The 16,342-nt window shown below is 42.9% G+C and overlaps 1 protein-coding gene across 2 annotated transcripts in view; it reads left to right on the top strand.

Moving 5' to 3' along the window:
• The window catches only part of TRPM7 (transient receptor potential cation channel subfamily M member 7), a 2,599,208-nt gene that overhangs the window by 1,761,738 nt on the left and 821,128 nt on the right, over positions 1-16,342 (top strand). For both annotated transcript variants that reach the window (XM_069624956.1, XM_069624955.1), the window contains exon 23: positions 9,688-9,820. In XM_069624956.1, the coding sequence (XP_069481057.1) occupies positions 9,688-9,820 (133 nt within the window). The remainder of the gene's footprint in view (positions 1-9,687; positions 9,821-16,342) is intronic.

Consider the following 16,342-nt stretch of genomic DNA (forward strand, 5'->3'; position numbering starts at 1 on the left):
AAAAACTCAGTTGCAACCTTGGTTTTACTTTGCATGCATGCTGTCAATTTGTCCCATATAATTCTCTTCTCTGGCACTAAAGTCCTTAGTTTAGTCAGTATATTATTCGGCAACATTAATATAGCCTGAGGCGGTTTCTCGCCTGCATTCCTAGCCCCATCGGCTTGTGTCGAGGCATCCCAAGTATCGCCCATCCCAGCTTGATCATCTACAGTCCTAATCTGTTTCCATATGTCTGCAGGTAGGATCACAGGAAATAACAAGTCAATATCACCTGAAAACTGACAAATTCAAAACTGATTCTATCTCTTTGTAGAAGCCTGTAGGATTCTTCCTAATGTCTGGAATGTACTGCTTAATTGTATTCACTTCCTGTCTTGAAAATAGAACATGAACAAATTGTGAAATATAATGCGCTGGAATAGTGGAAGCAGGTATCTGTCCTGCAGCTGTGATTTCTACCTTTGGGACTAGTGTCAGAGGAACCTCTCTCATAGGCAATTGTACAGTAGGGAGTTCTGAACGCTTGTTACGCAATTGGGCCAAATCGAGTGACAAAGAAGTTAACGTGGTGTCGGGTGAAAATGCTCTTTTATAAATCGCCATCATATCCGTGGGACAACACAAGTTTCTCTTCATGCATTTGTCTTTTAAATACTCAACCATCACTTGTAACACCTTCCGTTGCATTGCCGGTGTATACTGACTGAAGGTATCATGCACTTCAATCCGAGAAATAGAGGCATCTGAAATCCATCTAAGTGTGTCTCTCGTACAAATGCGCATTTCTTCACTAACAGGTTTCAATGGAGGCAAAAATTGTTTCTGTACGTTTGAAGTGTGTTGCTTATCCCTATTCAATTCATCTTTATGTAAACGATCAAGTTCCCTCTTATATACAAACAACTTTGCGACATGTTCGCGTATCTTTGTTGCAGTATCTCTTGAACGAGACAAAAAATTAAAATCCCGCAATTCTTGTGGAATAGCTGAATCAGTCAAATCACTCCATGCTTCAGGAAGATACATTCCCATTTGTCCTATCAATACCTTATGCTCAGGAATACCCCCCATGGTCAGTCATTGCACTCACGGCAGCAGTTTCATCCCCACCCCCCTCCTTGTACATCTCAGCCCATTCACGCCGTTCCCTCTTTCTTTCCGCAGATATCGTACTACGTGTTAATATTCTCGAATCAGTGGCAAGCACTGGAAGGGGAGTGGAAGTGGAGGCAGCCGGCAATGAAAGCAAGAATAAATCATGCCCGCTCGTTGGTAGAGGAAATGTTGGTGCAGTTGGGACAACCGGTGTAGCGGCGGCTGTTACAGTTGGACTGGGTGCAGATGCAGGGAGAGGTACAAAGGGAGGTGGTGCAGTTGAATCGGCTCCTGAATCAGATCTCGCTCATTCAGTAGCTTATTCAACAATTCATCTGATACATGCAAATATTGCAATGGCTATATTTTCTGCACATCTAATTGAAAGACCCCATCCATACATGTAATGGCTTCTCCCTGTTTCTGCTGGTCATGTACTAAAGACTTTTCCGCATTCTTCATATGTCTACATGCATGCATCTCTGTACTTTTGAGTCGTTTATTCGCTTCCTTCTTCCAATCTCTAATAGCGTCATATGCAGCTGGTCTAGATTTCTTACGCAATAATACAGATTCCAAATATTCTATTCTCGCCAACTCAAAACTTCCCAGCTGGCCACTGAAGGTCTGGAGCATGCCTGGTTTGTTGATGCCAAATATCATTGAATACAATTGCGCCTAGGCCATGAGATACATACATGTCATACGCCACCGACCCCTCGGGTGGTGCGGGTTGTCTTTGTTTCGAACTACTGTATTGCCTTCCTTGGCAACAAAACATTGCAAAACAAGACGACAACTTACCAGGCATACTAAAATCACAGTCTTACCTGGCCAAAATATTTACGCGTACAAATCAAATCATCAGGACGTTTCCTTCCTGAAACAAACTCACCTCATTTCCAATCAAGTCCAACAGACAATCGTCGTGGCTGGTAATTCCTCCAAATAGGCAAAACAAGCCTCAATTCGGGAACCCTCGCTGCAATGCCCTCTAGTTGCTTCAATCGGCCAGAGATCAGGCGTAGCTTGTGCAGAGGCCCCTTTTAATCACTGATCTCTATCTGACAGCCTCGTCTTCGTCCAACACGAATGTCACATCAACAGGAGGGTCCCTGTTCGGGCACCATCTGAAAGACAACAGAATGAGGCTTACTACAAAGAAATGGAAATCACCAGTCACGAGGTCAAAGAACAGTGTTTATTACAGTCGAGACTGGGGTCTTGACTGTAATAGTAGCCAAAATCGTGCACATATATACATTCAGAATCGCATCTGAAACGCTTGTCCAGCCCCCTCGTATGATAGGGTCCATATAGTTCATGACCTTTCCACGCAGATGGTATTACTACAACAACGGTTTTGCATATTTCCCTGTCCCCTACTGACAGTTTACTGTCTGGGAGCATGGCAAAGACGTGTTTGGGGGCATATTGTGTTCCCTGGTACAAGGTAACATTTGCTACACAGCTTATCTGTGTTGCTCCTAGAGCCTAAGGTCATTCTGCTCTAAAGCTTGGGAATAGGGTTTTGTCTAGAGGAGCATGTTTTAAATGTGCATTATTGCAATTAATGGTTCAGCGGGGAAAACATGGTCAAGACAGGCGGGCACCTACTTGTAGATTAGCTATGCTCCTGCAAGGCTTCAAGGTGCTACAATGTAAGACAAAGAACACGCTCAGCAGAATCTGCATTCCTGTCTCGTAAATATCGTAAAGTTCATGCCGCAGTGTTCTACCGCGTATCTAGCGAAAACGAAGTATAAGCAGGGCACTGAACATTGCATCCAAGATGGTGGATAAAACAAAATGGCAACATGCCCATCATTATTGCAGCAATATATTTGTAGTGTGATGTGAAATGTGAATGTGCTTAGGCCAATATACATACTATGTAGGACACTGAACAAAATGCATTTTCACACAGCTACAACTACTCAAATGTGGAGTAACCCAAGGATCCCTCCCTTTCACCTCTCCTATTCAACATTTACCTGACTTCCCTATTGGACCTCATCTGCCTGGCTGGTCTCACCTACTAAAATTATACTGATGCCACACAGATAATCTACAAACTCAAAAATCTCTAAACAGAGCCACCAGACCCAAAAACATACACAGGTAGATTCCTGGATGGCAAACCGCATAACTCTGCCAAACATGAACTCGGGTTCCGTAGTACGGCTGTATCGAACACTACCTCAGTCTCTTGTCTTCACGAGATGGGCACATGCCCAGTACCACCATCGTCCATAAAGAACCTAAGATCTACAGTGGACAGCGGCCTCACCTTTGAACCACATGTCAGAACCATTGTCAGAAGTTGCTTTTTCCAAATTCACACTCTACATATTATACCTTTTTATATTTCCTTTACACACAGGGCCATGACATTACCAGTTCTCTCAAGACTGGACTATCCAAACATCCTCCATCTCAGCCTCTGTGAGGAGTCGGAATTGTGAGCCAGGCACAAAGGTATAGTTTTCTTAATTTTTGCCATTTTATTGAAATAAAAGGGGTGAGATTAATGCCTATCTTTCCCTATCCTAATGATAATAGCCCTACCTAGCAAAATAAACTAAAGAAGGATGACCTACTGTCCAATAGTTTCTGACCCTCACACTAATACATACAGCACAATGTATATGGAATATCTAGTTTACTTCAATTCAACAAAACATGGCAAGAGCTCAAACTGATCATTTTTAGAAAGCACTCCTTGTGACCAGGGTTGAACTCACTTCCCCTAGATCAATTCAGGAATATCCTTAAGCAAGTTTTGATTCCACAAAGATCTTTTCAGTTCAACCAAAAAAGTGTATTTGATCCACTGCGTCTTTTCCCCTGAGCACAGAAAATGTCTTTTCCACAAGTACTGATTCAATTACCAAAACAATCATTCTCTTTAGGAATATTCTTCCTGGTAAGAAAAGGTTTCTTCCACAAACACTAGTTCATATACCAAGGTAATTGTTTTCTTCCAGACAATGCCTCATTACAAGTCAGCAGGTCCGGAAACAACGGTGGCGGTAAATCCGCCACCACTGTTGTTTTCGGACCTGGCTGATTCCAAGTCCTACAGTCGGGAGGTGTCCCTCCCGCCACGTCTGACCTGGCGGGAGTAACACCACCTGCCTGCAGGCAGACATGGAAACACCGGCTCTGTCATAGACGGAACCAGTGTTTCCACGATCCCCCTCCCCATGGAGTCTTATGGGACTCCATGGGAATAGGGATTTACAGAATTCCGCCTCCAGAATTACTGGGTCATCGGGGTTGTAATGCCCCTGTGATTCCGGCAATCACGGAGGCAGAATGGTATTACAGGTCCGGTGGCAGACTGCCGGTTTTTCCGGCACAGCTACTGCCGGACTCATAATGAGGCCCAATGTCTTTCTCAGGCTTCAAAATAAATCTCAACATATCGCACTGATTATTCCAATGAAATGCTTTTGTCAGGAAAACACAATTACGGCATTTGGTGAAACAGTTTGTCAAAAATTATATCTTGATCAATGTCTTTTCACAACATCTTTTTACCACAACCACACTTCTTCCAATCAACTGTTTCTTTCCTGTCAGGAAGAAAAAGCTCCTATCACTGCAGTTGGTCTCCTTAGTGGCAATATGGGTTGCCGGTTTCCCCAGTTTGACTTCTCAGAAATGGAGAATTGCACCCTATTTGCATTCTTGCTACTTCTGAACAAATTCTTGGTTGCTGGCAATGCGGGTTACAGGTTTTCCCAATTTGACTTCTCATTAATGGAAAATTGCGCCCTTCTTGCATTCTTACTTCTCTTAAGTAGCCTTTTGGCTGTTGTAGATAACCCCCTTATTGCTCACACCAGAATAAATGCAAACACTAGGGAAAAGGCCCAGCACAACTCTTGCAAGGAGAAGGAGGTTTATTCTCATAGAAAATAAGTACTCGATAGCAAAGAACTCTGCTGCCACGGAGCACTCTGACGAAATCAGCATAGGCAGCAGATTATAAAGGCACAAAGCGTCATCAATAATGTGATTTACATGAGGTTACAAATCCAGGTGCTGGTTCGCATGCCCTTATACAAATACAACCTGTTCCATAAGTGATACCAGGCCATTGGTCCCCTCTTCTTCCGTCTGTCTTCTTCCACGTGGGCTCCTTCTTTGCATGCCAACGGGCGTCAAATTACTTAATTGGTCATTAGAAAAACAAAACCATTGCACTCTATCTGTGGCCTAATGTACTCCTGGTACTGCAGACGTGGGCGCAGAGGCTACTTTCGAGATTGCGCTATCTTACAAAGCCCCAGCTCAATCCCAGGCGCATCTGCGTCATTCTAGCTCTTCCCATCACGGATTTAAATGCGTTACTTTTCCTCCCTGGCCCCTCGTAGCACAAATCACAGGGTCTTCTGCTCTGATCTTTTGGATATATTGATGATCTAAGAGCTTTATGGCTGGTGGTCTGGGACTGACCTGTACACTGGAATGTTAGGGTCTTCGGACAGGAGCACCTGGACACTATAACTTAGAATTTGGGCTGGGGTAGATCAGAGGCTTGTGCCCTCCTTCTCATGGAATAACTGCTTGCAAGGGGGAGCTCTTGAACCCCTCATGGCCTTGTAGGGCGCATTCCTGTTGCCCAGGCTGTAACCAACTCCTGCGTTCACACACACATTTCTATGTTTCCTGCTTAGGCCTACTGCCCTGGCTGCAGCGCAACGCCAGGCCTCGATTTCAAGATGGCTGTGGGTCTCCTAAAATGGCGTTTTGTTGTTTGATACGATCTACCCCAATTACATAATCTATTACAATACAGCCTCTACTGACACCCCCCTACCTCCTGCAGCCTTTCCGAGCCCTTACAATGCACTCCTAGGCGTCTGTCGTATTCAAAACCTCTTAGGGCCCTGGGACGATCGCCCCCATTTCCCAACACTGTGGGTTACAGGTATCACCAATTTGACTTCTCATTAATGGAGAATTGCACCCTTTTCGGCCTTTTTATATTTCGCCATTGAAGGGGTTGTATTAGGCATTCACTTAAGTCTTTGTCTTCTCCTTCTTCTTCCACTTTGCTCTTGGACTACCCGTGACTTATTTATGGGAGTCGTTAATGCTATGAAGCGCCGCAGTCTCCAGTGACTCGTCAGAGGCTCACTGGTTAATGCTGGAGGCTTTGGCGCCTTCGGTGCTGTCCTGCATGGCAGCTTTCCCCTTGTGCATCTCGGCATCTCAGGGATCTTTCGGCTTCTATTGCCGTCTCGGTCTCTTTTCCTGGGAGCTTCTGTTGCTCCGTTTTCCATGACCACGGCTCTCCCGGTCTCACGACTTCCTTCTGAACACTGGCACCGATGTCTCCTCGCCTTCCTGCAGCTCGGCAGATTTGCACACGCTCCGACCCCAAGCCGTAGCTCGGAAGGACAGTCTCTCCTGTGCCGCCTTCTTCTGCCTCTTCTACACACCTGAGTTCTATCTTCATATTTAAAGGTCCCGCTCAGGTATCTTTCTTCACAAACACTAGACCGCATACATTTTTTGATTGCATTTTTAATCCTCATTAACTCCTGATTCATCTCCCTTGTCCCAGTACCAAGGGCATTATGGATCTTGAAGTCCATAATGGATTTGAACCTTTGATGTACATTTCTTTCTATTTGACTGTTGATTGGATGTTTTTCAAATTAGCATATGTTCTAGGAGTGATGTGCAACTTAATATTAGGGCTAATATTTCTGCACCAGGTGCTCCTGTTCAAGCTTGGGAGACGTATGAAAAACCCATAATCCTCAAATGGATACTGCAATTTAGGTTAGGGTTATGGCTCAAACGGGAATTAAAAACCCAACTAGTAGTGATCTGGTGTCCGTATAGTCTTTGACCGAGATACCTATAATGTGCCATCAACTACAGGAACATCATCTGCTTCAATATTAGAGAACTCTAAAGGTTAAACTCAACAAAAACCCTTGAAATTCAGTGAAAAACTTAAATTCAAGTGGTGTTAATGCAGTGGTTTAACACAACAAAACCCTTGAAATTAAGCAAGTGTTTGTAGTTACACCACTGTAACTCTGAACTCCCCGTTGTGCAGCCCATTGGCACCTCTCTTGTTACATCATTGATGATAACACTGGAAAGTAGCATTTAAAGAAGATGGAGTGGGTACCAATTCCTGTAATATTATAGGAAGTTAAAATGTGCATACCATTAACTGCAGTGCACAGAGTACATTTATACAAGTTATTTAAAACAAAGTAGACAATGGTAAAATCAACAATGATGTATTGGTCATAACCTTGAGAATATCTTTGTATTAACAATCAATGATTCACTGAGGCAGATAAGCTGTGGCCAATGCATTTTGGACCAGTCTGTCCTTCATCAGGACACACTCTGAAGAATATATACAGAATGTATATTACAATATGTTCATTTTTTTTTAAAGTAACTGAGTGTTGTTAGATCTATTAACAACCAAAAGCCATACCCGAGTTATTGATTTGTTATATGACCAGGTGTAGATGGTAAAAATACAAAGAATCCAAAGTGAAGACTACATACAGTGAAAATAAGACTGGTGCATGAAACCTGTTGTGCTCATGGGCAAAAGCACAAAGTAATAAAAAATAATTTAATTGAGACAGGTTATCAATGCAGCTGAAGTGCATAATTAGAACTGAAAATGGAAGTGAAACAAACAAGAAACAGGTAACCCACCAACCAAAGTAGCCGCTGGACCTAGCCTCTGTTCTGGCCGTGACCACTGGGTCCACAGGTATTTTACATCTCTGCTAGCATGCACTACATATACAACTGTAAATTGAGTTTGTTTCAAAATGGCCCAATAGAACTTATTACTCTAACCAAAAGTTTCCCTTTATACTTTGTGCTATCATAAGTGATGTCAACAGTGTGCTCGAGTTTTCAGTGGTGTCATCAGTGTGCTCATGGGCTGTGCATCGGGTGGGCTGAGAGTTAATGAAGCGCAGCTAGTAACACTAACACCTGCTGAATTTCAAGGTTTTTGCTGCAATAAATAATCACCTTAACGTCACTTCAACTAAAGCGTTTTAAATGAATATCAAGATTTTTGTTGTACAATATCTTGCACCACACCTGTGCTACTAATGTTTTTTGTTTCATATCATAGATGTTATCAATATTATCAGTACTCTGCACCCCATTACGGTTCCATGGCCAGTGGCCTCTTTGTGATAATGAGGTTTTAGTGTAAGAATGGTTAAGGTATTTTAAAGATGTTGGTATACATTTTGTTATACATTTTGGAAAGGGTCTCTGTGGTTCCCTCTCTTGTTTTTGCGAGAAAATCTTGCAGCAAGAATTTAAACAATTTTCTCATGAGAGCACAATAATGATCCCTTTATTGAGAATGATCACTGTTAGAAACATGTTATGACACTCATATGAATCTTGCAAATTCTCTGACTATTCTATTCTCTGACAAGCCTTTGGAGAAAGGAGCCAGCCCTGATTGACTCCATGTGTTGTCTAAAGAGCAACTTGCACAGAACTTGAACGACTTAAAGATTTCTTGCCACTTTTTTCTCATACTTGCCAACATTCTGTGACCAAAAAGATCTAGGAGTTTTCAAATTTCAAAACTAATTTGCAGAACAATGACAACACAGGAAAATGCAAAACATACATTTTTGGCATCATTGAAGCATTCTAAAATTCACAACCCATCAATCAGCACAACATAGAAAGATGTTCAAGTGTTAAAATTGTGTATTTCTGAATGGTTAGTTAACACCAAATTAAATTACCTAACCTCACAGAAGATAATCACACAGAGCTGGTAGGCAACGTTTGCCACTGCTCTGTAGCAGCAGCCTGGCCAATACATATGTATTCCCGTAGTGCAAGTTGAACACTGCATGACATGAAGACTGATACCCCCCTCAGTCTGATGGGTAGATGCTGTGTGATTGTGTTATGCTCTGCCACTTGCCTTCACTGGTGGTTCACCTAAGAGAGTCACGTAGCTGTCAGGTCAGTGGATTGGTCTGAGCCCAATCAATGTATTCACCTACCAGCCCACTGTACAGACTAATTAATGTGTTGCATGCTTTGTCCTGCAGCCTGCCTTAGAGTCGCATAAATCACCTGCCACTGTAAAAAGCAGTAGGATCTGTCGCCCAAATCTGTTGGCGTTAGGACTGCTTAAAAAGCAGTAGCCTATTGCCTAAATCTGTAAGGTTGGCAAGTATGTTTTCTATGAATCACAGAGTTAAAGGGTTGATGCCAACAGAGTTCAGACAGTGGTTTGGATCATGTTGCTGGTTTTTCAGGATTTCTCACAGCTGCCTTGTGGAAATAGTACTAGTTAGTAAAATGCTTGCATTTGTTTATCATTCAGCGGAAATAGGTTCAAGCAAGCAGCTATTGTTAAAAGCCATTGAGAAAGTGGGATAAAGGAATCAAGTGTTGCATGTACTGTAGTTTTCTGTCCATGGTCTTGTGTTTTGTCCTGTGGCAAAGATCGAGTCTAAGCATTTTTTTGCATATGAAGAGATTAAAGTACCCAGGTGATCATTATGTAACATTCTAAAAGTCCATGTCTTTCTCTTTCAAAAGCATGTGCTAACAATTCAGAAGCAGACGCGAAGGAGCTTTGTGGTGCTGGAACATGGCTAACCCCATTTCTTCAGGCAGTCTACCTCTTTGTACAGTACATTATTATGGTCAATCTTCTTATTGCGTTTTTCAAGTAAGTAGAATTTTGCTTTAATTAAAAAAAATGCTAGCATTACAAATACATAGCAAGTAAAAAAATATAATGTTATGTCATTGTGATTTATACTGCACACCACTGCCATTACATGGACTCCAGTAGTTCAGCCGGATTTGAAAATTGAGGTGGCTGGGATGGGAAAAACCGGTATGTTTCTAGTTGATTGACATTTGAGTGGTGTTTTTTGGGTGGTTATATACAGTTGTTTTTTGTGCGTCTTGGGTGTTGTGTAGAGTTGGTAGGTTGCCTGTAATTTGTGGTGTTTTTTGTTTGCGGCGAAGGTATGTGTCTTGTTTCTTCAGTGGTGGTTATCAGATTATTAGAGAGTATTTAGTAGAGTTAGTAAGGGTTGCCTGTATCTTTTTTGTGCCTTGTGTCGATTCCTTGGGTTAATCATATTCTATTGAACTTGGGGTCGAGTTTTCTCTGGGTGATCCGGTTTCGTAGATTCTTATTGTGTTGCGTTGGTGATTTTCTCTCTTCAGTGCTCTTTCTTTAGCTGTGTGCGTTGCAGAGCCATGTTTTTAATAGCATTTACAGTGATATTCTGTTTTTCTTATTTCCTTTGGGAATGAGTTCCAAAGTCTCAATGCTATGCAGGAGAATGCTAATACCCTGAATATTTGTTTTGCGTATTGCTTTGGTTCAAGGCAAATGCCCATAGTGTGCGTGTTGGTTTGTAGATGAACATTGTTTCTTGTATGAATTCTGCTTCTTGGCAGTGGATCGCTCTTTGTATTATGCAGAGTGTTTTGAGAGAGATGTGTTTTTTGACTGCTAACCGATGTAGTGTTCTTAGCACTGGGGTGATGTATTCTCTCTTATTGAGTCTGAGGAGTAGTCTTGCTGCTGTGCTCAGTATTCATTGTAGTTTCCTCATACAGTACTCTGGCGTTCCGAGATATATGCTTTTGCGTAGTCTAATCTTGACATCATGAGAGAGATGATGGCAAGTGTTGTGTGTATGAAGGGAAGTACTTTTTGATTGTGTGTAAGGGGAGGAAGCATTTCTTAACTACTGTGTTGACTTGTAGCTTTAGTGTTAGTTCATTGTTCATTAGGATTCTGAGATTTATGACCACTTTGGATGGTTCTGATAGGTTTCTCAGCTCGGTGAGCCATGGGATTTGGTGGTAATACCGCGGGTTGTTTGGTGCAATCATGTTTTCGGTTTTGTCTGGATTGTGTTTAAGGCTGTTGGTGCTCATCCAGTGGTTTAGTTAAGTGAGGCAGTTGGTGAGTGTTGGATTTTGTTCTCTGCTGGCATTGATTTTGCAGATGAGTGTATTGTGGTAAACTGTGTTGAAGGACGCTGACTGATTGAGTAGTATTAGTGCTGAATTGATGTTGGAGTCTGCGTTGGTCTCTAGATCACCCCATATAGATAGTAATGCAGTTTCCGCTCCTATGATGGGTCTGAAGCATACATGTGTATGATCTAATATCCAATTGGTTTCTACCTGTTCCAGAATTTGTTCATAGACGTAGCTTTCTAGTAGTTTCGCTTGGTATGGGATATTTGAGATTGGTTGGTAGTTGGTTAGGTCTTCAGTGTTTCTCGATGGATCTTTAAGAAGTGGCTTGATGTACACCTATTTGAAGGCTTGTGATATGGTTCCTGCTGCTAGTGAGAGGTTGAAAAGGTTGAGGTAATATGCTGCAGGTGTTTTCTGGGTGTGGATGGTCTTAAAGACATCTGGTGGGTAGGGGTTTGCTTGAGGGCCAGATCTTGCTTTTTTTCGAAGGCTGTTGAGTTTATCAGTCGAGATCGGCGGTAAGTGGTTTAGTCTAGTATGTGCTGCTGTTGTTGGCTGGTTGAGGTAGTCGGTTGTGCTTTTCGGCTTGTTGTCTATGATTTGCTCGATGATTGTGATTTTGTCCCCAAAGTGGTCGGCAAGACCGTTGCATAGTTTTTGTGAAGGGGTTGATGTGTTGTTGCACTCTGATGGGTCTCTTAGCTTGCTTAAGATGTTGAACATCTTTCTGGGTGTTCCTTGAGTTTGTGATCCGTTTGTTGTAAAATGTCTTTTTTGCTTTGAGTATTTCGGCTTTGTATAGTCTAATCTGTCTTTGGTATGCGTTTTTTTGCTTTGGTTGTAGTTTTTCCTCCATTCTTGCCCTAGTTTTCTATTTGTTTTTTTCAGTGCTCTGAGGTGGTGGTGTGAACCATCTTAATAAAATATGATACAAATAAATCGATCTTACAAATAATGTATTCTTCCTCTGATGTCCACTAATGTTTGTTAAGTGATATATTTATTTCTGGGGCTTGTGCATCTGTTTAGTTTCACATGCTATGCATATACTCCCATCTAGGGTTATCTCTGGAGATTACAGTTGTCTTTTTTAGAAGGAAAAGTAGGCATAGATGGATGGAGCATTCCTGTCACACTATCCCTAATCTACGATGCTTGTATCCGTACTGCGTACTGCTCTGCTGTTTCTATACCCTCACATTTTTCTTTTCCCATCATTGGTACGATTGCAGGAGTGGGGCACAAAGGAAAACATAAGAAGTCAGTGTGACACAGTTGAAATTGACATAGTACATAAACATTGTACATTGGCACAGACACAACATTTATAGGAGTTGTGGCAAACGCTCGAGCACACCGCGGTCTTCTCACTGTCACTGATCGAGGCCTTATTAGGGGAAGGTCGTATATCAGAGAATGTTATCTTAGTTGTATTTGTAGAGTGCACTATCACCCGAAGGCATCATGGCACTAATGGGCAGAAGGACAGAATCAGAAGAGGAAAAAAAGGAACACTGAGCAAGCAGAAGTGAATGGCTAGAACAAAAGAGGTTTTAAGCAGCGCCCGAGCAGAAAGTGATTGTCAGTGGTGCAAAGAGAGCATGGGAGCTTGTTCCAAAGAGCCACAGCAGACAATAAAAAAGGCCAGCTGCCAATCGGGTACCGACGAAACCTAGCAACCTGGATCACAAAGTCAGAGGTGGAGTGCAGAGCTCTAGCTGGTGTGTAGCAACAGAAAGTTTTCTTCAGGAACTCCTCACAGAGATCGTAAAAAGCCTGGTGCACAATGCAGAGGGACTTAAATTCAATTTGCTGGCTAACAAGAAGCCAACGAAGGCGGCGCAGAATGGGGGAGATATGGTCCTTCATGGAAACACTAGAAGCCACTCTTGCCATGCCACAGTGTTATGAAGTATCTGAAGATGATTAAGAGTATAAAGGGGCAGAGACAAAAAACAGGAGTTGCAGTAGTCAATGGAGCACAAAATGGAGGCTGCCACCACTATGGCACTCAGGTCAGGAGGCATGAAAGGAAGAATCTTACGTATCTTACGAAGGACTTATAATGGCCTTCCTGGCAGACTGAGCTAACCTGAGCATCCATAGAAAGGGTGGCCGCAATCTTCACACTGAGATCCTTGACTACAGCAACAGGTTTGGGGAATGGGCCACAAGAAGGAGGCCAGTACTCAGTGGTGCAGACTGAGGTATTACCCACAATTAAGACCTCGCTCTTGTCACCGTTCAGTTTAAGCCAGTTATGGCTCAGCCAATCCCCAACCGCAGTCAGGGAATTTCTAAGATTAGCAGAAGCCGAAGAGAGGGCAAGATTGAGGGTCACCACAATCTGGAAATCATCCGCATAGATTTAACAGTGGAGGCCGAAGGATTGGATGAGTGTAGCCAACAGCTGCATGTAGACGTTAGAATTGGCAACAGAGCCGAGCCCTTTGCAACCCCACAGGTGACAGGGGCAAGAGAAGATCGGAAAGGGGGCAGTGTAGGGAGGCATCGTATCACAAGCACAGACTGACACAATGGGCAATTTGTAAAACCTTTATGTAAATGGTTGGGATTGAAAAAAAACTCCTATTCTGCCCTATAACTAAGATGGTAGTAGTCTCGAGCATCAAATAATAAATAACGCAATCCTACTGGAGTGTGTGAAATCAAAATGGCCTATGCTAACAAAAACCTAATGCCTGCCCTATTGATTGTGCAAAAAATCGCGAAAAGGAAAAACGTCTTACAAAAGGAAAAATCAGTGTTCAAGTGATAATATGGTTGAACCAGCTCTCCTCCCCACATTAGGCCTCACGGAGTAAGGCGATCCTTGCAGGCAGGATGACACACTCTGGCTCGGCTTTCAACACAATATACACAGTTCAACAAGCCGTGGATCGAGGCCTGCCTGGCCTGCCACACTTGAGGCTTCTTCTCGTTCTTCAAAAATAATGTCTTATCCAAACCATTCCCTAAAGATCCCCCTCTGCCGGTCTCAGACCTTTCACCACACAGTTCTTTTAGATCTTCCTCTGTCAGGCTCAGATCTCCTACGATAAAGTTAAGACAAGTTGCAAAGGCGACTCCCTTCCCCAAGCTTATTTTATTTTGGGTCTCCCTCTGTCGGGCTCGGACGGCTTGGACCATTCACAATAACTTTCAACACAAACTTCGAGTCGCCCCCTCTGTCTGGCTCAGACCCCTTTTCGGATGTCAAAGACTTTCAAATGTCTGTGGCTTATTTTTCATACCACTGCAGGACCACTGCGACTCAAAGTTCACTGTTACTTTCACACTTCCCTTCTCTAGGAATTAATCTTCTTCCTTTTCCTTTTGTTGTTCATTGGCTTTCTCGCTTTAAACAAAGTACCTTTCACTGAGACTTTCGAGTGTGTTACTTCCTTTCACCGGACCACTCAGTTACTTAGTATCGCTGATTTCCTGTCTGTTCTTTACATCAAAGTTCATTCACAGGTCTGCCTTTCTCCGCGTCTCATCCACAAGCGTGCAGCCTTCACTTGTGATATGATGTTGCTACTTCATTCACTTTAACACACCCCAGTCTCTCAGGTCGCTTGCCAACTCATCGGGTGTGTGCGTTTCTTTCTTGTTTGGTGTTTTCAGATTTTTCAGTCAAGGCAAGTACTACAGGCTTAACCCCTCCTCCTCAACTCTGCCGTTCACCCGGGAGGGTCGCCAGCGTCCTTGAAACCCAATGCGAGCTTCACTTTTCAGACTGTGTACTCGCACTCTGCCTTGATTAATTTAATAGGCTTATCCTGTTAAATTGCAATCAAACTATACAACCCATCTCTAGAACAAACTCTCCTTAGAGATACCATACAGAAAACGGACCCAAGAACACTATGCTTGCCAATGCCCCACATAAACTCCTACTGCGCGCCCTACCGGTATCAGGCCTATTGGTATCAGGCCTATTGACTAATATTACAAGTCATTACACTATACTTGCACCCTACCTTACCACGACAAATAATATGGCAGATATATTGGGTACTAAAGTCACCCTACCGATACCTAAGTAGAACCTGAACAATAAACTCAATACCTTGACTAGAAATCCTACAGAGCCCAGGATAAATGAGATATCTACATCTGACGATCACTATCCTAGGAACCTGGGCCAACGACAACCACCACTAAAGTTCTACCTTACTCAGGATATACTTAAAACTAATAGACCCTGCCACATATCCTCTAGAAACACTAGACTCCGTTCCAGACTCTCCAAACTTTACGAACCTCCTGCCAGCTCCTTATTAACCAATACAGGCCCTAGGATAGAATGCCCACACTACAAACAAAATATCACATCCAAAAATAACAGCCCTATTAATCTACCCACACCTAAAATCAATGGCCTTACCCACAAAAAACATCAGCAGAATAAATGTTTGACTGCGAAACTGGACAAAGAAACAAGTAATTGTACTTCACTCTATCCTTTGACAGGAAATCCTATTCCAGACTTTAAGGGAGCCCTAATAAACACTAGATCTCTAGTGGCGCACTCCACGGAGATAGCTGACTTAATTCAGACGGAAAACTATTATTTTCTAGCTTTACAGAATCCTAGCTACATGCAGCAGCAGGCCCAGCCCTCATGCTCGCAGTACCTGATAATTACACCATTTTCAGAGTAGACAGGACCGAGGCAAAGGGTGGTGGCATTGCATTCATAGCTAGTTCTAACCTAGCCATGAGACTAGCCCCTTCACCTGACTGTAAATCTTGCAAATCCCTTACTGCCAAATTACCCATCTCTGACTCCCAAACAATCCTTATTCATCTTATTTACAGACCACCAGGCCCCATTGGTGCATTTGAGGAGGACTTTTCCACCATTCTATCTGGCTATCTAAAAAACACCTCGCAAGTACTCCTGCTCGGGGATCTCAACTCTTAAGATTCGACGACCCCAATGACCAGCAGGCTACAGTCATCTCTAATGTTCTTACAGAATTTGGCTTAACCCAAAGAGTTAGGCGCCCATCGTATGACAAAGGGAAAACACCTGATTAGGTGGATGATCTCGACTGTAGTGCTTCAATCATGGCTACAACCCCACAGCTATGAGCAGACCACTACCTGGTAGCATTCACTCTACCTGCTAAAATTCTCACAAATAAAAAAACCCACTTCCTCCTCCCACCTTAACGAGGAATAAAAAAAAGTCACAGCAGATAAGCTCTTACCTTAATACTGCCCACTCTAAACT

The sequence above is a fragment of the Ambystoma mexicanum genome, chromosome 11 (genome assembly GCF_040938575.1).
Source record: "Ambystoma mexicanum isolate Mex_15411 chromosome 11, UKY_AmexF1_1, whole genome shotgun sequence".
Taxonomy (NCBI): domain Eukaryota; kingdom Metazoa; phylum Chordata; class Amphibia; order Caudata; family Ambystomatidae; genus Ambystoma; species Ambystoma mexicanum.